The sequence below is a fragment of the Oryx dammah genome, unplaced genomic scaffold, assembly GCF_014754425.2.
Source record: "Oryx dammah isolate SB20612 unplaced genomic scaffold, SCBI_Odam_1.1 HiC_scaffold_5, whole genome shotgun sequence".
NCBI classification, from domain to species: domain Eukaryota; kingdom Metazoa; phylum Chordata; class Mammalia; order Artiodactyla; family Bovidae; genus Oryx; species Oryx dammah.
In genome coordinates, this window is record NW_024070189.1 from 38,700,090 (window position 1) to 38,723,656 (window position 23,567).

At 40.1% G+C, this 23,567-nt stretch overlaps 1 protein-coding gene across 2 annotated transcripts in view; it reads right to left on the reverse strand.

Moving 5' to 3' along the window:
• The window catches only part of TTC1 (tetratricopeptide repeat domain 1), a 48,614-nt gene extending 34,657 nt beyond the window's left edge, over nucleotides 1-13,957 (reverse strand). Inside the window, exons 1-2 of one of the 2 annotated variants that reach the window (XM_040239491.1) lie at nucleotides 13,856-13,957; nucleotides 12,426-12,788 (exon numbers count right to left, since the gene is read on the reverse strand). In XM_040239491.1, coding sequence (XP_040095425.1) covers nucleotides 12,426-12,758 — 333 coding nt within the window. In that variant the 5' untranslated portion in view covers nucleotides 12,759-12,788; nucleotides 13,856-13,957. Of the gene's footprint in view, nucleotides 1-12,425; nucleotides 12,789-13,829 lie in introns of both variants that reach the window. The other variant, XM_040239490.1, reaches the window with a different exon arrangement.
• Nucleotides 13,958-23,567: the final 9,610 nt, after the last annotated feature.

Below are 23,567 nucleotides of genomic sequence, written 5' to 3' on the forward strand. Positions count from 1 at the left end.
AATGAAGGGCATTATAAATGGGAAATACACCAAATGCTCTATAAATACGTTATTTTCTCTTTTAGGGCTTCCCTTGTGGCTCAGCTGGTAAAGAACTGCCTGCAATGTGGGAGACCTGGGTTCGATCCCTGGGTTGGGAGGATCCCCCGGAGGAGGGAAAGGCTACCCACACTCCAGTATTCTGGCCTGGACATTTCCATGGACTATAGCTATAGGGTTGCAAAGAGTTGGACACGACTGAGCGACTTTCACTTTCAAGAAAATTTAGCTAAGAAACAGATGGCTAAAAAAATCAGAAATATTAAAATGGTACAGTAAAAAAAATTAACACAAAAGACTGCAGTAAAAGAAAAAGGAATAAAAAAGACATGAGATGTATAGAAGACAAAATGTCTGATATAAATTTAACCATGTCAATAAGCATTATGTGCATGGACTAAACATTAATGAAATGGCAGAGACTGTCAGACTGAAATTAAGAAGATCCAATCACATGCTGTCTCTAAGACACACTTCAGATTCAAACATGCAAAACGGATGAAAGTTTAAGGATATCAAAAATATATGAATCAGTAACCATAAAAGAGAGTGGATATCTTAGTTTGGGCTGCTATCACATAAGTATCAAAGACTGGGTGGCTTATAACCAACAAGCCCATTCTGGAGGCTGGAAGTCTAAGATTGAGGGGCTGGCAGATTCACTATCTGGGGAGTGCCTGCTCTCTGGATCCTAAGGGTCTTCTCACTACAGCCTCATGTGGCAGAATGGTCAAGGGCTCTTAGACCTCTTACTAGGGCACAAATCTCATTCATGAGTACTCCACCCTCATGACCTAATCATTTCCCAAAGGCTCCATCTCTTAATTCCGTCACACTGGGAGTAAGCTTCTAAGATATAAATTTTGGGAGGATGAAAATATTGTCTATAGTAGTGCCTATAGAAGTATCAGACTAAATAGTTTAAAAAGAAAGAAATATTGCTAGAGACAAAGAAGGAACATTTCATGATGATAAGAGAGTCATGAGAGTTAGGAAAATATAACAGCTATAAAAATGGATATGCACCTAACAGTAGAGTTACAAAATACACAAAGAGGACAAACTGCCAGAACCTCAGAAGCTTCCCAGGTGTCCCTTCCAAATTTGTAATACCTTCTTTCTCACCCCAGTCCCATATCCCCAGCAAACACTCAATTTGCTCTTCATAAATTAACTTGAAGAATAATTTCTGTATTATTAACTGAGGTTAACATAATTCTAAAAATTTGAAATACTCACTTATGCTTGCCACCTTGTGAGAAACGTGTCCAAAAAGGACTTGAGAGATCTTAGAGGTTGCTCCAGACCCCTAAGTATTTTGCAGTCTACACTCACATTGAATTTTATCTACAACTTAGCTAACAACTTACACTTCCTGATTGCTTTCATGTGCTAGTCATTTAATCCTTACAACAACTTTGTGAGAAAGGTAGTATTATTATCACCTTATACCAAGTTAAATGAGGGAACTAGGACAGATCTGTCTAACCCTTCATGCTTTTAACTACAAGAGTATATTGTCTTTCACTGTATGGAAATAACAAATTGTTTGCAGGAAGAAATAACTGAGCCAGACACAGAAACTGCTGCAGAAAGGTAATAAGCACAGAGCTTACACATTTCACTGTCCGGAAGAACAAGTGACTTTAAATTCCCTTACTACCAAGAATTAGGGCACGTGAAAGGAAGATGACACTACTTCAGAACATGTCATCAAGTGACAGAGATCTGATCTATAAAGATTCTGAGACCTGTGTTAAAAATAAACCTCTACCTCACTGTGAACCAGGGACTTGTACCACTGGTCTTGGGTTTTTCTTCTATAGTTAATCCAAGTTCATTTTCCAGTAAGTTAGCAAAATGGATTCCTTGAAGATGGATGAATTCAATCTGCAAGTACTTATTCTTTGAAAGTGAAAGTCAGTCAGTCATGTCCAACTCTTTGCGACTCCACGGACTACACAGTCCATGGAATTCTCCAGGCCAGAATACTGGAGTGAGCAGCATTTCGCTTGTCTAGGAAATCTTCCCAACCCAGGGATTGAACCCAGGTCTCCCTTATTCTTTGCCCTTACAAATATACAGATGCATGGGATCTTTTATTCTGTTTTCTAGGAAGTTGTTTTCTTGGGTCATAGGGTAAAATAATTTCACATGACATGGGGCACAGTCCTTTATGAACGAACTGAAAGCTATCTCCACAGCATGCTTTTATACTTTTATAATAATTCTCCAGTTATTTTTAAATTTTATTACTACTCAAACCTCTGGTAATCCAATCTGAGTCTAAATGAGGTTCTAATGCCACTATAACCTAAATTTAAATGATAATCTGACAAACAGGAAGAAGGTAAGCATTTGCGAAAGGAAACAAACTCAGTTGACACTAAAATATAAAGAGATCGTCGAGGCAAAGATGGACATTTTGAAACAGTCCTGGGACAAGCTGGTAGTTATTTGGAAAGCGAAAAATTTGGATTTCTATGTCACACCACACACAAGAATAAACTCCAACTGGACTTCATAAAAATCTATAACTACTGGGAAAAAACAGGTGAATTCCTCTTTAAGCTCAGCATAGGGAATGGCTTTCTGTAACTCAGAATCCGACAGAATTTCAACTGACACAACTTTAGATATTGGTGTAACCTGGAAAAATTATCAGAAGGTGTTCAACCATTCCCTTATTAATCACAAAACAACCACTTCTCCACCAGAGACCCTCTTGATGCAGTGGCTGGCTAGGGATATTTCTTATACCTCAGGTCAGTGAACAAAACATAAATACAATACGCTTGACTTGGAACTTACAAGTGTATATCGCTTCTATCATTATTAAATGATAAAAACTTGCATTAAGTACGTTAAAAAAAACTTCTCATAATTAAATAATTCTGTAGTGAATATGTGTTTATAGACAACAGGGAGAAAAACAAGAGGTTCACTATCCACACATTAATTTCCATATTGTAAATCTATCAGCAGCTCTCTGCTTCCCCCTGCAGCTTTGTAAAGTAATTGCTACAAAATAAAAAAGTACAAACTTTTAAAGCACAGTAAGCAGAGATCAATCTTATCTGGCTAAAAAAGAGGAATAAAAAAAATTAGATACTTGCTGAAGGGCTGGAAAGTGGAAGCACAGACAACAAAACTTTCTGCTTCAGCCCTATTTAGACGGGAAGAGGAAATCCTACACTGAAAGGGCTAATACACTGACCTACAAATTATCCCGAAGGGAATGGCTTATCATTAAGAAGGAAACAGAAGCTTCAGTTTTGTTTTCTTTGAAATAAGACATCATTTGCTTCACACATTTGCTCTTTCCACAAGTCACTTTTATTAGTCTACTAGGAGCTTGGAGGGAGAATCTCTAGATTGAAGCTGTAGTTAGAACCTCTCACTAAGCCTTGTCCTTCTGAGGAAAGACAACTGATCTTGGAAACAGTTTCCTGTTTCTTAACTCAGAAAATCCCATCTCCCAAAACTCAATTCAACAGAAATAAATGTTCTTATTTTGGTACTGCTTAAATTCTGTCCAACTCTTTTAATCTTTTAGAACCCTGAGCACAAGATCAGGGTTAAAAAAAAAAAAAATATATATATATATATATATCCTATTAGTAAGCTCTTCTGATGTTAGATGGAGTCAGTATACTGGTTAGTCAATACTTCTCGTTTTGGAAGCTTAGTCATCTCCATCCATCTAGCTCTCTGTCTCCCAAAGTGCAGTCACAGTTCTACCTGAACCAAAATGACATGGAAAATAAGCCACAAGGATTTATCGTATAGCACAGGGAACTACATTCAATATCTCGTAATAACCTATAAAGAAATATAATTGAGAAAAAGTACAACTGAATCGAATTGATGTTTTTGAACTGTGGTGTTGGAGAAGACTCTTGAGAGTCCCCTGGACAGCAAGGAAATCCAACCAGTCCATCCTAAAGGAGATCAGTCCTGGGTGTTCATTGGAGGGACTGATGCTGAAGCTGAAACTCCAATACTTTGGCCACTTGATGTGAAGAACTGACTTATCTGAAAAGACCTGATGCTGGGAAAGATTGAGGGCAGGAGGAGAAGGGGACGACAGAGGATGAGATGGTTGGATGGCATCACAGACTCGATGGACATGGGTTTGGGTGGACTCTGGGAGTTGATGATGGACAGGGAGGCCTGGCGTGCTGCAGTTCATGGGGTCACAAAGAGTCGGACAGGACTGAGCGACTGAACTGAACAACCGAATCACTATGCTGTACACCTGAAATGAACACAACGCTGTGAATCAACCAACTTCAATTGTTAACAAAGGAGATTCCTGGCTGCTACCTCACAATTTTGTGGTAGCAGACACTTCTCCGAGCTTTGCATGGTTAGTAAGTTTCCTGTGATTCTCAGACACAATGCAGTTTGAGAACCACTGATCTACACAATGAGATCTTCCTTAGTAAACGAAACACTGAACGCCATTTTAACTCTTTCATCAGCAAATAACTTCCAAATGTTTTAGAGTAAATGACCCTTACTTCCCCTGTTTTAAAATCAGGATCAGAAATCTAAGGTCCCTTCCAGTTCTTAAATTCTAGGATTTTATTTAGTCACTTGTCAATAGTATTCATTAAACTTAATACTGGTAAATACTATGAAATTAATAAATATGGCAACCTTAGTTCAAAAGAATGCACATTAGAAATGAAATAAAAGGGAAAGAACAAATCAGAAGGGGTTTTCTCATGAGGTTAACAGAATATGCAGGGCACTAAGTTACTAAAAGCTTTCTGGAAGCAACCAAGAGAACTGTTGGCTGGTAACCATGCCCACGGTTACAACAACACTGATAAGATTATGAAAGCAACGCAATGGGGACTTCCCTGGTGGTCCAATGGATAAGACTCGGTGCTCCCGATGCAGGGGGCCTGAGTTCAATCCCAAGTCAAGGAACTAGATCCGACATGCAGAAACTAAGATCAGCCACAGACAAATAAATAAATAATATTCAAAAAAAAATAATGCAATGAGGCAGCAGATACATGGAAATCAAAAGGATAAAGTGCGATTTAAGAAATATGGGAGTGACCGGGGAAAGACTAATAAAGAACTTCAGCACTAAACCAATAACTATTCCTGGTTAAAAACAATCCTTTACAATTTCAGAACCTAAGGAAAATGTTTTAAAATCACAGAAACAACATGCTCTGACTCTGAGTCCATGCTCACCAACAAAAGACTTTTTGTAAATGAATTCGATGCGCAAACAACTGGCAACAGGGAGCAAATCCATTAAAAGGATGCACTCTGCACTCGGGCTTAAAATAAAAAAGCTTTTTCATTTGCACACAAAAATGAAGTCACCAGAGACCTGACAAACTCAAAAAGCCCTCCACCATCTGCCTATTTCTAATGGGCATCACTAGCTACCCAGTAGCCAAAGCCAAGGAATCATGCTTATTCCTCTGTCCAGCCCTCCCAATGGAATCCAGTATGTGTCATCAACTCCTCCTCCAAAATGTATCCTGAAGTATTCACTTATCTGCACTCAGTTCACAGTTCAAGCTACCATCATCTTTCACAGGCTACAGATTGGGCCCTAACTGGTCTCAGTGTTCTGCCTCATCCCTGTCCCCATGACCAACAGAATACTCTCAATAAAATGTAAATAACTTTCATCTTTCCTCTGGCTTAAAATTTCCCATCTGTTTTTCATCTGTGCACTCGGAAAAAAAATTCAAATTCCTTACTCACGGCTCCCAAGGTGTTCCATCATCAGACTCTCTTACTTCATCACCCCATTCTCTTACTTAATCACTTTGCTCCAGCTCCTGGGCCTTGCACTCCTTGCACGCTCATAAACTGTAGCCCGCCAGGCTCCTCTGTTCATGAGATTCTCCAAGCAAGAATACTAGAGGGGGTGGCCATTCCTTTCTCCAGGGGACTTTCCTGACCCAGGGATAGAACCCAGGTCTCCCGCATTGCAGGCAGATTCCTTATCATCTGAGCCACCAGGGAAGCCCATGCCAAAAATACATCAAGTTTACAGCTACCGTACAACCTTCACACTAAGTGCTCCCTTTATATGGAATATTTTCCCATCAGATCCTCACATACTTGACTCCTTTTTCCCCCCGCAGTCTTTCCTAAAATGGCACGTCCCCAGAGAGGTCTTCCGTGACCAACCAATTTAAAGTAGTCCTGCCTACATGAAGCAACCTAGATAGATGTCCACCGACAGATGAACGTATAAAAGAAATGTGGTACAGGCACATAACAGAATATTACTCAGCTATAAAAAGGAGTGAAATTGAGTCAGCTGTAGTGATGTGGTTGGACCTAGCATCTGTAACAGAGAGTGAAGTACATCAGAGAGAGAGAAACACCATATATTAACATACATATATGCAATCTATAAAAATGGTGCAGATGAACCTACCTGCAGGGCAGGAACAGAGATGCAGACATACAGAACGGACTTATGGACACAGAGGGGAAAGGAGAGGGCGGGCTGAATGGGGAGAGCAGCAGGGACATGCATGCATCACCATGTGTCAGACAGACCGCTAGTGGGAAGCGGCTGGTGGGAACCTGCTGCACGGCACAGGGAGCTCAGCTTGGTGCTCTGTTGTGGGGCCCTAAATGGGGAACCTTTAGAAGGGCTAGCTCTGCGGTTTAGAACTAAGATGGCGCCTGGCGGAAGAGATGAGGGTGCGGCGGAAGTTGTTTGTCAAAGTTTTTGATTGGCTCTCTTGATTTCCGTGCACGTGGACAGCACGTGATCACCATAGACTCCTGTTATAATGATAGCACATGACGATTTGACCTTTAATGTGATTGGTGCAACTATGGAAAGTCCCTTGCAAACCGCCCCCTGCTTGCCTTTATAAACCAAGAGTTTGCGGCAATAAAGCAGAACTGCTTAGATGGAACCCCTGTCGCATCTGATTGTCTCTCGATTGCCGAGGGGCTGGGTTGGCGGACAGCAGGCTCACCTCTGGGACCCCTGGGCTTTGCTGAGGGAAGTTCCACTGCCTCTCTTTTTCTGCGGAGCGCCCCCGCACTCTGTGATGACTAGAGAGGCGAGGCGAGGCGGGGCGAGGCGAGGCGGGGCGGGGCGGGGCGGGGCGGGGCGGGGCGGGGCGGGGCGGGGGTGGGAGGGAGGGTCTAGAGAGAGGGGATGCATATATACATATGGCTGATTCACGTTGTTGTATTGCAGAAACGAATACAATATTGTAAAGCAATTATATTCCAATTAAAAAAAATAAAGTCCCGCCCACCCCTCCAGGCCCCAGCATTTTTCATCACTCCCCTCACCTCCACTCATACCTCCCAACTAGAATATGAGAGATCAGTGTTTTATTCACCACTGTATTCCTGAATGTCTCAAACAATGTGTCGCATGTGGAAGAAATGCAAATATTTCTTGAATAAATGAATGATAAAATCTCTGATATCTGTAAGACCAATTACTGACCTGACCTTCACAGGAGAGAGAAAACCTCACTTACTCAGCTACTTAATGAAGGAAGACAGTGTGCAAGGTTCTAAGACAGTGGTCTTTGAATTTTAGTGTGTGCATAAGAACACCCAGAGAACTCCACTTTGATAAGCAGCCCACAAAAATGATTCTCTTACATCAATACCACCACAAAGAAATATATTCTATAGTTTCCCAAACTATAAGCATCTTTGTATCATAATATTATTATAGTAATAATTCTCATCTGCTACCAGGTAAGTCCACCTCAGTCAAGCCTTTAAAAATCATTTACTTGCTTTGCAAATCTAGTACATCTCAAATGTGAGTTAAAAACCCCATCCCTCTGGGTAGTCATGTCTACATTTAAGTTTTCACAAATACTCAAGACAGCTGCTGAAACACACACAGACACAGAGCTTTCTTGAAGAGATTCTGCCGGTTTTAACCAAACCTTAACTGCCTCCCTCCTCCATTACTCCTAATCTACGAGTTCTGCTGGGAACTGGCACTCACTTGAGCCTGGATCTTCTCCTCAGCCACAGGGCAAGTCAAGTCAGCTTGAATAACAGACTTCAGCTATTGATACCTGATACGTTTGGCAATACATAGATCCTGTGAGAAAAAATCTTTCCCAAATCCCCAAAGCTCAGCTTTATGTATTTATTTTAGTAAAAAGTCTGCCCTGGTTATAAAGAATAGAAATTTTATTTATTTATATACTCAAATTGGAGTTACTTTTTTTTTTGATGTTGGTCATAAATGTAACATATGCTTACCATAAAAAAAATCCTGCAAACATTATAAAATTGTATTAAAATGGAAATTCTCCAATAATGACACCCTTCAGAGCTACTCACTTTTTATAATTTGGTGTATATCCTTCCAAGCATTCCTGTATAAACATATTTTTATGTATAAGCTATTTTCACACAGGTTAACTTAAATGGAATCACTGACTGTTCTATGCTGCTGCTGCTAAGTCGCTTCAGTGCGACTGAACTGGCGAACCCACCAGGTTCCGCCGTCCCTGGGATTCTCCAGGCAAGAACACTGGAGTGGGTTGCCATTTCCTTCTCCAATGCATGAAAGTGAAAGGTGAAAGTGAAGTCGCTCAGTCACGACCCCATGGACTGCAGTCCACCAGGCTCCTCCATCCATGGGATTTTCCAGGCAAGAGTACTAGAGTGGGGTGCCATTGCCTTCTCCGGACTGTTCTCTTAACCTCTGATAAAGAAAACACCTGCATGTCTCTTCTACTCTCAATGCTCACGTAGAACATGTGTAGAAGTTTCTCCCACACCAGGCAACTCCAGGTCTACAGTGGACACCAGCCAGTGTCCTACATTTTAACTTAATTATGTCACTATCTACTTGGAGACAGTCAGACCCAAAGCTTATAGGCTGAGTTCCACAAGACTGGCTCCATCCCCACTTCAGACGCCAACTGCAAGTCCAGGTTGTCAACTGCTGGGTTTTTTTTTTTTTGGGGGGGGTCCTGTTTATATGTGTATATATATATTTTAAACTATAGTTGATGCACAATATTATGTTATACATAAAGGTGTACACCACAGTGATCCATGATCATAAAGGTTATACTCCATTTCTAATTATTATAAAATATTAGCCATATCCCCATAGCTTATTTTATACACAGGAGTTTGTGCCTCTTACTCCTCTACCCCTATACTGCCCCTCCGTTCTTCCCTCTCCCTACTGGTAACCACTGGTTTGTTTCCTGTATCTGCAAGTCTGTTTCTTTTTTGCCATATCACCAGTTGCTTTATCTTTTAGACTCCGCACACAAGTGGTATCATACAGTATTTGTCTTTCTCTGCTTCTTTGACTCAGGTCCATCCACGCTGTTGCTGCCAGGTCTGCTTTTGACCCACCGGCTATAAATGGACAGCTTCCATGACAACCTCCTCAGGTTCAACTAATTTGCTAGAGGGGCTCAGAGAACTCAGAAAAAGTGTTCACTTATTAGATTATCACTTTATTATACAGGATATAACTCAGGAACAGTCAGATGGAAGAGATGCGTAAGGCAAGGTTTGTGTGAAGGGGCACTGAGCTTCCAGGCTCTATGGATGTGCAACCTCTCAGCATCTACAGGTGCTCACTAACTCTGAAGCTCTCTGAACCCCATCCTTTAGGGGTTTTATGGAGCTTTCATTAAGTAAGCATGATTGATTAATCACTGATCATTAGTGATTAATTCAACCTTCAGCATCTCTTCCCTCCCCAGAGGTGGGAAGCTGAGAGCCCCAAACTGACAACCAGACCTCATCCTTAGGGGTTTTCCCAAAGTCATCTCATTAACTCAGATGTGGTTGAAAGAGCCTTGCTATGAATAACAAACCTTCATCTCTTTTCACTTAAGACCTTTGACATTTCCTAGGAACTCTGTGTCAGGAACGGGATAAATACCAAATACATATTTATTATACATCATATTATAACACCTGCTTAATTCATTTAACATTCAGGCACTAATCCATGTCAATACAAGATTTATCTCTTTTTAATGACTACGTTGTACACCACACATAAATATGCCAAAACTGTTTAAAGTAATACCCTCTGTTCAACATTAGTTCTAGTTTTCTGAAATTATGAATGATCCTGCAATGTGTCTTTATGGGGGTCACCAGCCATGTGCGACCATTTAAATTAACTAAAATTTAAAAAATAGTTTTCAAATTCATTTTGTCAGCTGCACTAGCCACATTTTAACTGCTTAATGGCCAGATGACTGTTAAAATGTAGTAGCCAGTGGCTACCATATTGGACAGTGGAGATATAGAACATCCCCATCACTGCAGAAGGTTCCATGGTAGCCCTGATCTAAAGAAATGCTCATATAAAAATTTGCTATCTGTACACTATAGAAATGATGTAGCAATTAAAATTCTCACTGTTAGTACATCAGTTCCTACTTCCTTTTCTTGTCAACATCCAAACAATGCTCTGATCTGAGAAATAATATATGTTTTAATTTGCATTTAAAAGTTATTACTGAGACTGAAAGTCTTCCCATGTGGCCCTTTGTGTTTATTTTTGTTGTTGAATTATCTGAACTGCGTCTACTTTAAAAGAATCAAGTTTAAACATAGCCTTTTCCCAATGACCTATAAAACTAAACTTATGTGCAACAAAGAGACATTTCTTCATCTGTTTAGCTGATTTCCTAATACTAATTTCACAAAGATATTTATCAAAGCATCATAAAAGAAAGCTAATACTACAACTGTTGTGAGTTACACAGGTATACACAGTTGTCAAAACTCAGTGTGAGTCGTACACAGTATAACTTAAAGTTTCACATGTAAATTATATCTTAATTTTTTAAAGGAAAAAAGTTTAAAAAGTATTCTGCTATTTAGAATATTTGATTTATAAGCAATAAAAAGAATTATTTCTAATATTTATAGAACTTAAAATTTTCTGGCCAGGAGACAAAAAATGTTTTGCTGTAATGAGAATGGGAAGTATAGTATGTAACAAACCACGCAATTGCCAAACCAATGGCATTGGAGAAAATTCACTATAGCAGGGCAAACTACGTTATCAGAAAAGCATTGCTAATATTTTAACATAGTCATTTCATATCTACACCAGTGTTACGAAAATTGAGCCAAACACTTTCTGGAAAATAATTTCTCTAATGTTACTGAATAGTACTTGATTTAATTTTCTGAGCCGTTTCTGCCGGAGGTAAGTTTATGAACTTGGCTCATTTTTGCCCTTTATCGTTCTCCTCTAGTGGCACACATTAGCACAAAAGCTAACACATGCATGTTAAAACCAAAAGATCTGATAATGAAAAGTGCCTAAGATGCTTCTCCTCACTTCCTGCTACATCCCCGCTCCCATTATTACACTGCATGTTTACCATCTCAGCCCATCACCAATGCATCATAATCTGTTCAGTGAGTGAGTGCTTCAGAGGAATAAGCTACAAATCTCACTTAGATTCTCTGCAGACAAACTCAGATGTTACAGTACCTCTTTAAGCCACCTTGCTTATGAGATCAGAAGAAAGAATATATAGAAGACACCAAGCCTCTGTCTCCCAAAATAAATGCTTGCTCAGTCACTAGCCCAGGGGCATAGTAGCAGGACAGTATACATTTTATTAGTGCATCTGCTTTGTAGGAAGACAGTTGTTTTTATTATTAAATTCTGCATTATATTTTACCTTTGGAATCAAAAATATCTGGGTTTGAGAAACAGTTCTGCTACTTAATGATACGTGATTTCAGGCAAGTTACTGTACTATCCTAAGCTGCTGTCTTATGGAGATACTAACAGTTTCTGCTGAAGGTAGTTGTAGGCATGTTGTAAAGATTAAATGAAAACACAAGCAACATTTTAACCTTAGTGGTTGGCATATTACTGGTGCTTAACAAATGAGCTACTATCACACACAATTCTGTTCCTCAAGAACAAAATGTAAATGACACAGGTCCCAGTCACTGCCCTCTGTAAGCGAATCAACACCAAGATATTCAGGCAGTCATTTTCTGCTAACAAAGGATTAACAAACAGGCAGCATACCAAATTCTAAAGTCTGACCAAAAAATATGCACGACAGGAATCTCAGCAGCCAACCATCAATAAGGTCATTTAGAAAAGCTAAAAGGTATATATATAAGAAATAATTACACAAGATGAACATAAGAACCCAAAGTTCACAGAAAAAAGTGGAAACTTCTTTGCTAAGCAGACACACTCAATGCAGCCCCACCACGTCACTGATTTATCTCAGATCCATCATTACTAAAGCAATAAGGACACAGATGGGCAAGTCACTCTTTACCACAAATGATGCAATATGATAGTAGTATCAATCAAATTTAGCACTTTAAAAAAGTTTACGTGGCAAATCACGCACACCAAATAAAATATTTACCTTTTTCTCTTCATCTGGCATTTTCTTCTCCAGTTCCATTAGATACTCTTCATCTAGTTCAGAGGAATTCATATCATCCCCAGGTTTGTTCTCAATCTTCTCCGCTCCCGGCTCCTCCGTCTCAAATGAGGCACTGGCGTCATGAAAGCACTCCTCCTCCCCCTGGTCTTCCTGGGGCTGGGCGTCGACATCCTTGAGCAGTTCGCTCTGGGAATGATGCTCTTTGCCACTGGATACTGGAGGGTTAACACACTCTGCTTCCTGGGGATCTGTAACTTTCAAACCAGTGAACAGATCCTCTGGAACCCTACAGTTCTCCGACTTTTCCCCCATGCTGAATCAGTGAGGGAGGTGAAGCTGAAACTGCGAAAGAGAAAATAGGTTAGGTAATGCTATCTACCTGCCTATCCAATCTTAACTATCACATTTCAACAAACTTCTGCATCAAAATTCAAATCACATCCGAACTTTTCATTGATTCAACTATATATTCATATATAAAGGCTTTCATAAGCCCACAAATAATGCCAACTGTAATTCTAACTGCTACCCTTTTCAGAACTTCTTACAAGCCAATAGGAGACACCGCTTTTAATGTGATTCTTCCATCTTCTACTGCTCCTAGTTTTTCAGGGTTGCAAAAAATTGGCAGAAGCGAAAACAATGGCAAGAAAAACGATGCGTTTCTAATTTTTATTCAGACTGAATAACCAGGTCGCAAATAATTTCCAGCACCACCGCAGGAAGCTCAAAAATAAGTTTCTGGTAGAGTTCAAAATATAATCCTGTCAACAGAGCAATCATCAACTTCACCCACTTGCATGTGATACAGCCCACGCAGGTTACAGTGGAAGGGAGGCCTTGGCTCAGGTAGCCCTAATCAGGATTCCCTAAGGGGTCGGAATTAGCCATGAAAAGCGTGGTTCTTAACCCTGGATGCACAACGTTAATACTCAAAACGCTTTAGCAAGTCTTGCTGACCAGATTGTATACTCCGCAGATTCTGATTTACTGGTCTGGCGTGGAGCCAGGGCATCTGTAGTTTTAAAACGGCATCCCAGGTGACTTTCAGGGGCAGCCAATTGAGAACTAGTACTGTAGAAGCTGAGTCAGACCGTCAGCAGCTCTACTCTTCCGGTCGCAGTAAAATCACGCCGACCCTTGGGTTGCGACAGAACCCGAATTCGCCCCTATCTCGTACCAAGAAAACTTAAAAAGCACGATTTTAATACGGAGACTTTGCCTCCACAGCAACGTTTTGTTTTTCCCCGCTCCCAGGCCTAGTATAAGAACACAGGAGTCTGAGGCTCCTAAGTTAAGAAGGGCCACCCCCACACTTCCCAAACGTTCCTCCGCTAGCTGTGTCCCTCAGCGCCAAGACTAGAGACCCATGTGGCTACTCACGGCTTCACCGTTCCTCTTGTCCTCACCCTCCTCGCCTCTGAGATCTCTACTTCCGCTCAGTCAGGTGCCCTTCCGTCGGCGCCGGCCAATAGCGTCGTCGTTGGCAAAGCATCCTGGGAAATGTAGTAAAACCTCAGGGAGAGGGTGCGGCACTGTCGCTCTATCACGTCACTATACGGACTGAAAAATGTGCGATAGTGGCCATCTTGGGTTACGGCGAGATTCCGCGATACCGGGCTCTGGAGAAAAAAAGGAAAAGAGAAAGGCTGTTTTTATAGTGTTCCTTTCACGTCTCAGCTCTGACCTCTCAGATGCCAGCTGTGCTGTGTACAGGAGAGTCCTAAAGCATGAATCTTGTTCAGAAAGAGTTTTCCCTCTAATGTTTCTCAAAGTGTTTTTTTTTTTTTGTCGAAAGGTGTCTACAGCTAGATCAAAACAGCGTTGATAAGTTATTAAAAGGCAACCCACTCCAGTACTCATGCCTGGAAAATTCCATGGACGGAGAAGCCTGGTGGGCTACAGTCCATGGGATCGCAAAGAGTCGGACACGACTGAGCGATTTCACTTTCACTTTTCACTTTATACTCCTCTCATGAATGTACAATGGATTTTTCCAGAGGATATGTGTCCTGTGATAGCGCAAATGGATTGAACGCAGGAGCAACGAGAATCCAGGTGTCTTTTATTAAGCTAGAGATTTGCAAAAATGTAAGACAATGCCACTCTTCACTATATGTACACTTTTTGTTTTGGAAAACTTAGTTATCTATTGAAAGATTGTTTATGTTAGCATATAATGGGCGTATTGTTATTTTAAGTGAATTAATAAACTGATATTACAATATTTTCAGTTATAGGTAGAACCCACGTAAACAAAAGTTTTTTGTGGTCCTCAATAATATTTGAGAGTGTTAAGCAGTCCTGGAACCAAAAGCGAACTGTTGGCCTATACATTCATTCAAGAGATGTTTACTGAATGTTAATTAGACCCCAAGCATTGCCCACTAGGAATACAAAATCCCTTTAAGGTAGCCAGATACATAACCAAGGATAACAGCAGAATATTCGTTTTCTATAATTCACAGAACCTACTGCAGAGAAAGCTGGAAGTGACTTTTTCAAGAAGGGTATAACATTTGCTTTTTGAATTTGTTTCTGAATGAGGTTATACATACAGTTATATTTTTGTGTAAATCAAAAGTTTTAATATGCCAAAAGTAAATATTAAAAATATATCAGAATTTTAGAAACCTTTTTATATTTTTTATTTTTTTAAATACAGTAAGACCTTCAAAAAGTTAAGTGATTAGGTCTTATGATCTTTAAGAAGTCCTGTTAAATTCTGGTGTGATAGGCTGTAAATTTCAGAGCAAAACTAAGAAAGTAAATTCAACAGACACATTACAATGTCAAGTTTTTTAGCTGTCCAACTTTGGATGATAGTTCTAGTAGCTAGCCTTTATTGATTGCATGCTTATTAGGTGCTATATGCTGTGAGAAATGTTCTAGGTGGATGATTTGATTATTTGAATCCTAATTCTAGCTCTGCCATTTGACTAGCTGTGTGACATTGGGACAAATTACTTAATGCTTCTAAGCTTAATATATAAATGTACCTCATATGTAAAAATTGGGATGGAGCCAAGGGAACATTTCATTCAAAGATGGGAACAATAAAGGACAGAAATGGTATGGACCTAACAGAAGCAGAAGATATTAAGAAGAGGTGGCAAGAATACACAGAAGAACTATACAAGAAAGATCTTCATGACCCAGATAATCACAATGGTGTGATCACTCACCTAGAGCCAGACATCCTGGAATATGAAGTGGGCCTTAGAAAGCATCACTACAAACAAAGCTAGTGGAGGTGATGGAATTCCAGTTGAGCTATTTCAAATCCTAAAAGATGATGCTGTGAAAGTGCTGTACTCAATATGCCAGTAAATTTGGAAAACTCAGCAGTGGCCACAGGACTGGAAAAGTTCAGTTTTCATTCCAATCCCAAATAAAGGCAACACCAAAGAATGCTCAAACTCCCGCACAATTGCATTCATCTCACACACTAGCCAAGTAATGCTCAAAATTCTACAAGCCAGGCTTCAATAGTATGTGAACCATGAACTTAGAGATGTTCAAAGCTGGATTTAGAAAAGGTAGAGGAACCAGAGATCAAATTGCCAACATCCGTTGGGTCATAGAAAAAGCAAGAGACTTCCAGAAAAACATCTACTTCTGCTTTATTGACAACACCAAAGCCTCTGACTGTGTGGATCATAACAAACTGTGGAAAATTCTTAAAGAGGTGGGAATAACAGACCACCTGACCTGTCTCCTGAGAAACCTGTATGCAGGTCAAGAAGCAACAGTTAGAACTGGACATGGAACAACAGACTGGTTCCAAATAGGAAAAGGAGACCGTCAAGGCTGTATATTGTCACCCTGCTTATTTAACTTATATGCAGAGTACATCATGAGAAATGCTGGGCTGGATGAAGCACAAGCTGGAATCAAGATTGCCGGGAGAAATATCAATAACCTCAGATATGCACATGACACCACCCTTATGGCAGAAAGTGAAAAAGAACTAAAGAGCCTCTTAATAAAAGTGAAAGAGGAGAGTGAAAAGTTGGCTTAAAACTCAACATTCAGAAAACTAAGATCATAGCATCTGGTCCCATCACTTCATGGCAAATAGATGGGGAAACAATGGAAACAGTGACGGATTTTATTTTGGGGGCTCCAAAATCACTGCAGATGGTGACTGCAGTCATTAAATTAAAAGACGCTTGCTCCTTCAAAGAAAAGCTATGACCAACTTAGACAGCATATTAAAAAGCGAGACATTACTTTGTCAACAAAGGTCTGTCTAGTCAAAACTATGGTTTTTTCAGTAGTCATGTGTGGATGTGAGAGTTGGACTATAAAGAAAGCTGAGTGCCGAAGAATTGATGCTTTTGAACTGTGGTGTTGGAGAAGACTTGAGACTCCCTTGGACTGCAAGGAGATTCAACCAGTCTAACCTAAAGGAAATCAGTCCTGAATATTCATTGGAAGGACTGATACTGAAGCTGAAACTCCAGTACTTTGGCCACCTCATGCAAAGAACTGACTCACTAGAAAAGACCCTGATGCTGGGAAAGATTGAAGGTGAGAGGAGAAGGGGACGATAGAGAATGAGATGGTTGGATGGCATTACTGACTCGATGGACATGAGTTTGAGTAAGCTCCGGGAGTTGGTGATGGACAGGGAAGCCCAGCGTGCTGTAGTCTATGGGGTCACAAAGAGTCGGACATGACTGAGCAACTGAACTGAACTGGATGAATCACAAGGTGGAATCAAGATTGCTGGAAGAAATATCAACAACCTCAGATATGCAGATGATACCACTGTAATAGCAGAAAATGAAGAACTAAAGAGCCTCTTGATGAAGGTGAAAGAGGAGAGTGAAGAAAGCTGGCTTGAAACTCAACATTAAAAAAATTATGATCATGACATCTGGTCTCATCACTTCATGGCAAATAGATGGGGAAGAAGTGGAAGTAAAGACCGATTTTATTTTTGGGGGCTCCCAAATCACTGTGGCTGGTGACTGCAACCACAAAATTAAAAGACACTTTCTCCTTGGAAGGAAAGCTATGACAAACCTAGACAGAGTATTAAAAAGCAGAGACATTACTTTGCCAACAAAGGTCCATTTAGTCAAAGCTATGGTTTTCCCAGTAGTCATGATGGATGTTAAGAGTTGGACTATAAAGAAAGCTAAGTGCTGAAGAATTGATGCATTTGAACTGTGGTGTTGAAGACTCTTTAGAGTCCCTTGGACTGCAAGGAGATCAAACCAGTCAGTCCTAAAGGAAATCAACCGTGAATATTCATTGGAAGGACTGATGATGAAACTAAAGCTCCAATACTTTGGTCACCTGATATGAAGAGTGAATTCATGGGAAAAGACCTTGATGCTGGGAAAGACTGAAGGAAAAGGAGAAGGGGGTGACAGAGGATGAGATGGTTGGATAACATCACTGCCTCAATGGACATGAATTTGAGCAAGCTCCGGGAGATAGTGAAGGATAGAGAAACCTGGCATGTTGTAGTCAATAAGACTGCAAAGAGTCAGACACAACTTAGCAACTGAACAACAACAAAACAGTGGTTACTCCCTCTTCAGTTTTTTGGCAGAAAATGATATAAACTAGAAGACAAGGACCCACAGGGTTGGCACATAATATTTAATGCCCATTAGAGACAACAATAATATGTGACAGGCCTTGTGACAGTAGCTGGGTACAGGACACCTAATAAGAAACAGTCCCTGCCTTCCTCCATCCTCATGAGCTCACAGGCTAGAGGCGAAGGCTGGGAGACTGGGGATGAAGGAAGGCACTACTGAGCCGAAAGGAAGAAGCACTCCATTCTTTTCTTTTTATATCAAGAACAAACAAGCAGTTGGACCTGTTTGGTAGATCTTCACTAAGAAGATATCTGAGTTAGTCAGTTGGAGGAGAAATAATTCATTAAGAGGATAAAAAGGACAAAAAGAGAGGTTGGAGGACATCAGGAAAACCTTTGGAGCATTTTGGGGAATGAGGAGGAGTTGGGTGTTGCAGAGGTATAGAGCATGAGACAAAACATTTTTAGAGATGCAAGCCCACCAATCAGTTCTGGAAACTAGAGATTTTGTCTCTTCGTTCTTGCAACCCTGCTCTGTAAAAGGAAAAGAAATGTTTTCCATCCAGGGGTGGTTCTGTTGTGATTTTCCCAGTGCAGAGACCATGTCTGCTTTGTTTACAGTTGTGAGGGGTCAGTGAACATCCTGCTATCACATGGGTGAATGACCCTCTTTCAGGAATTTATAGCCGAAACACTGAATAACCCAGTGCTCTCATGGGTTGTGTAGTATTTTGAGGCTTCTGGAATTTCCTTACACCATTGTTGTGAGAATTAAACACAGAAAATTAAGTGCTCAAGATAGAAAAAAAAGTTACTAAGTGCTAACTAATTAAGTGATATTAATATTAATAGTACTTAGTATGGCAAGTGCTCCACAAATATTATTAATGAAGGTGTTACAGTATTACCACTATTAACCAATTACTAATAGTAATATAACTTGATTATTAGTGTTACTAATGATGACCAGTAATATTACTAATAGTGATAGTATTTGTGAAGTTTTCATTCACATCTCACAAGACAGGGAACTGATCACCTAAGTCTGCTGAAAGAATGAAAGCTGAACATGAATGAATAAATAGTGAATGAATGCTAGGCAGCATACTAGACCCTGTGGTGGGTACAGTGATACATCTGGAGAATAGCAAAATAATCGTTTATTCTTTATTTTTCTTTCTGGAGGGAGCAACTGGGTGATTTCTCAGTGGCACACACCCATCTCTCAATCATAAGGAGTTGCTCAGTCGTGGCCTGCTAGCTCAGGGCTGGGAGCAGAGGAGGGACTAGCAAGGGGTAAGCAAGTCTCAGCAATGGCTAGAAGTGATGGAAGTAGAGAAGTCTTATCTTCAAGGGTGGTCCCTTGGGTCACTGGCATGTCAACAGGATTGCTGCCTGTCTAGGGACTAAGAGTGTAGGTTCTGGTGTCAGGCTGCCTGGGTTTGAATCCTTGCTCTGCCTCTTAGCAGCTGTGTGATATGATTGATCTTGGACAAGTCACTAAACCTTAACACCTACCTCAGAAAGTTTCATGAAGTTTAAAAGGGGTAACGAACCTAAGGCACTACATACAGACCCCGGTACAAACTTTACCTATACTTTACGTTAAAGCAATTTATTTAATTGCTTTGTGGAGAATCTGCAGGCAGAGATGGAAATCACTCCTACCTCTCCCAGTGATTTACTATGAATACACTGTCCTAAACCGTTAGGAGGCTCTGTGCATCTATGCTCTCTGGAGCTGGAGATTTCAATCTATGCTAGACTTACTCGATCCTTTTCTTGCTCAAAGTGGATATAATAATACCACAAGGTTACTAAGCCTGGCTTTGGGGATTCAGCTTTACACCTGCAGGTTCTTTAAGTCCTGGCTCCTCCCAGAGTTGGAGTGCTTGAATTTGCTAAAGTAAGGTCCAATATCCAGGAATAGTCAGGGATGCCAAAAGAATTCCCTGAGGTTAAGATACACATCAAATATATAATTAACATGCAGATCCTGTATTCTTAGTGTTTCCAAAAGATGCTATTGCTTTTTATTTTTTGCCAGTTCTAATCTTCAAATTGAGATTTCTAGATAGGAGACATAATCAAGAGTTAACATCCTGTGCATTTAAATTTCTAGATTTCTGTCTCTGACCAGCATGTCCAATAGTAATACACGTGAGACACTTATGTGTAACACACAAGAACAAACCTGACTCCATATTGGATCTATTTCTTTAGCTCTAACCCATGTGCTCTGTGGCCCATGCTTAGTCATGCTGGCTTTGCACCTTTGTAAAAGAATGTTGCCTATAGCCTGCATACAGGAGAACCCATTCTCAAGGCTCTGACCTTTAAAGATATAACACTTTTCCTCTAAAGACCACAGAACAAAGAATGACATTTGTCTTGTTGGAAGTTTACAGGAACATTGTTACCAAACAGACCTACAGGGAAGGCAGGAACAAAGGATTCTGGCACCAAGGTTTGCAACATCGAGCCATACCCCCTTTCCTTTTATCATAAAAGAAGCCTGAATTCTAATTTAGGGAAGATAGTTCTTTGGGACGCTAGTCTGCCATCTTCTCAGTTGGCTGGATTGCTGAATAAAGTCTCTATTCCTTGTCCCAACATCTCATTTCTTAATTTATTAGCTTGTTGTATGGCAAGAAGTAGTAATCTTGGACTCAGTAACATATGTTAATTTAAATTTTTTTTAAAGCTTTAAAAACAGTAAAATAAGTGAAATTAATTTATTTAAATAATATTTAATTTAACCTAGTATGTCCTAAATTTGAACATGTAATCAATATGAAAATTATTAATAATTTTACATTTTCTTTTTCATACTAAATCTTTGAAATCATGTGTGCATTTTACTGTTATAGAACATCTCAATTTGGACATTAAATTTTCATCAAAAATAGTTGAATCTGTACTCAGATTTCATAAAATTTACAGCTAAAAAATAGACTCATATATCCAAGGTTTTCAAAAGTACTTCCCAAGTGACTGAGTCAAATACTAGTTTTTAAATTTAATTAATATGAAATAAAATACATTTGCATGATTGCACTAGTCACATTTCAAATGCTCAACAGCCACATGAAGCCACTGTCTACTGTATTAGATAAGACAGGCTTCGATTTTTCAGAAAAACAGCTAACTAGCATTCATAGAAAAATTCTCTGTGTCAGGAGGTATGCTCATTATTTTACCTTTGTAATTTTAGGTGATCCTTACAACCTTGGCCTCCCTGTTTTTACCCTTTTTCCCTATGATCCCTTCAATATGCAGTAACCAGACCGATGTTTTAAACATGCGAACCCTATACGTATCTCAATCACTTTCATTGGCTTCTCAGGCTAATTAAAATAAAACCTAAAACTCCTTGTCATGACCCATAAGGCCCATGTGAGCTGGTCTCTATCCACCTCTCTGACCTTGTCTTGTACCACTGCCCCTCTTGGATACTGACTACTCTGTCTTCCTAAAACACATTTTCCCTGCCTCCAGACCTTTCTCCCTCTGCCTGATGTCATTTACAGCTCTTCCCATGGTTTGCTCATTCTTATTCTACAGGTCTTGCCTCAGTATCACTTAAGTAGCTCATTCTATTACATCACCCTGTCTCCTCCATATCACTGATCACATCTGTAACAATCTTAAGCATTTATTTACTTGATTATAGTAACTCCCTCTACTAGACTGTAAGAGCCATAAGAATTGAGATCCTTGTTTGCTGTGAAATCCAAAGAGCCCAGCATGGTGCCTGGCACATATGAAACACTCAAATATTGTATAAATGGATGACAGTAATAGATATTATTATTACAAATGACAAGACTGAGGATCAGAGAAGTTAAAAGTTTTCCCCAAGGTCACACAGCTAGTTGAACAGAACAAGGACATAAAGCCAGGTCTAACCACAAAGTCTGTGTTTTTCTAAAGAACCAAAGGGGTGGGCAGATATAGTAACCTTAACTGTTAAGAGGAGAAGTGGCCTTGAAGGCAATTTATATCTATAAAAAATATATGGATATATACTTGGCAGGAAAACTCAGCAGTTTTTCACTGTCAAGCAAATGGCCCAGAGCCCGGTTAAAGATGAGGCCTTTAATGTTGGTAATGGATGGATGAAGGTACCATATAAAATGGAGACTGACAGTCTTGGAGGGACTCATGCAGAAGACTGACAAGGCAAGCATCCTGCACCCACTTGCCCAACCCCCCCTCTGCCCTCAGCCTTGGTCATTTGGATCAAGAAAGGGAATCTGTGCCCCAACCACAAATGGAATGACTTAGCTAGCACATTTTTTCCCCTTGGGACTCATCCACTGGACCAAACAATTTATTCTGAGTATAGGACACATACTTCCAACCCTCACTTTACTATATTAAATGTCAATGCCCATTTTAAAGCATAAAGCATTGTGTTCTTGATGTATAAACCTTTGCAAGTTTAGGCAGCAGACCAATTTTGGTTCAGCTGGTGGCAAGGATAGGAGACAGAAGGAAGAAGGGCTGTTTGGGAAGTGCCAGCTGGGTGTCAAGTACCATGCTGAACATTTTCATCTGTCATTCCCCTCACTGAATCCTCCCAGGCTCCCATTTAAAGGGAGAGGCAATCTTTTAACTCCAGAAAAGAGACTGGCTTCTTTGTCATCCTTTGCAGATGTAGTGGATATAGGGGGAGCTAAATAAACTACAAGTTCTTCAGCGAGAAGCTCTGTCCCAGGTTTCAGATCTCAGCTTGGAGGTCCCCTCTCTGGGGACTCACATTTTAAAGAGCTCATGCCCCACCACTCCAGTGATTCTCTTTCACAGGGTTCCATTTCATGAATCATGGTACGTTAAAAAATTATTTTCAATTATTTTACATACCTCTTGTCATTTCTGTGGGAGAGGAAGCAGCGGGAGTTGGAATTTTAGAGCAGTCTCTTTCCTGTAAAGGGACAGGTAAATATTTTAGGCTCTATGGGCCATGTGGTCTCTGCTGCAACCACTGGACTAATACTGTTACATGGAAGCTGCCAAAGGCATCATGTAAATGAATGGGAACTTGTCTGTTTCAATAAAACTTTATTTACAAAAGCAGACATTGGGCTGGATTTGGCTAGTGGGCTGTAGTTTGCCAACCCCTGTTTCAGAGCACAGATTGTGGCATCAGATTGGCCAAGACTGAATCTCAGCTCAGTCCCTGACTAGCCCTGTAAACCTGAACAAGCTCCTTAAACTTGTGATTCCTTACCTGTAATGTAACGTGGGGTAACAGTATTTTCCTTCTAGGGTGACTGGGAAGCATTAATGAATTCACATAAGTAAAATACTTAGCACAGAACCTGTCTCTCAAAATTTTTAATGTTATTAACATTAGTCTTAAGTGTCAGGAGGGCATGGGCCACATCTGTTGTGCTTGGCATAGTGCCTTGCTAAAGGTGGGCAATCAAGGAACACTTGCAAATGAATGAATGAATGACCTCTTATTAATATCAAGATAAGAAAACCAGAGTTTTATCTTTTTTTTTTTGAATATAGAAGTAGGCTTTTCTTTTTCTATTTTAGTAGAATAAAAATTTTCC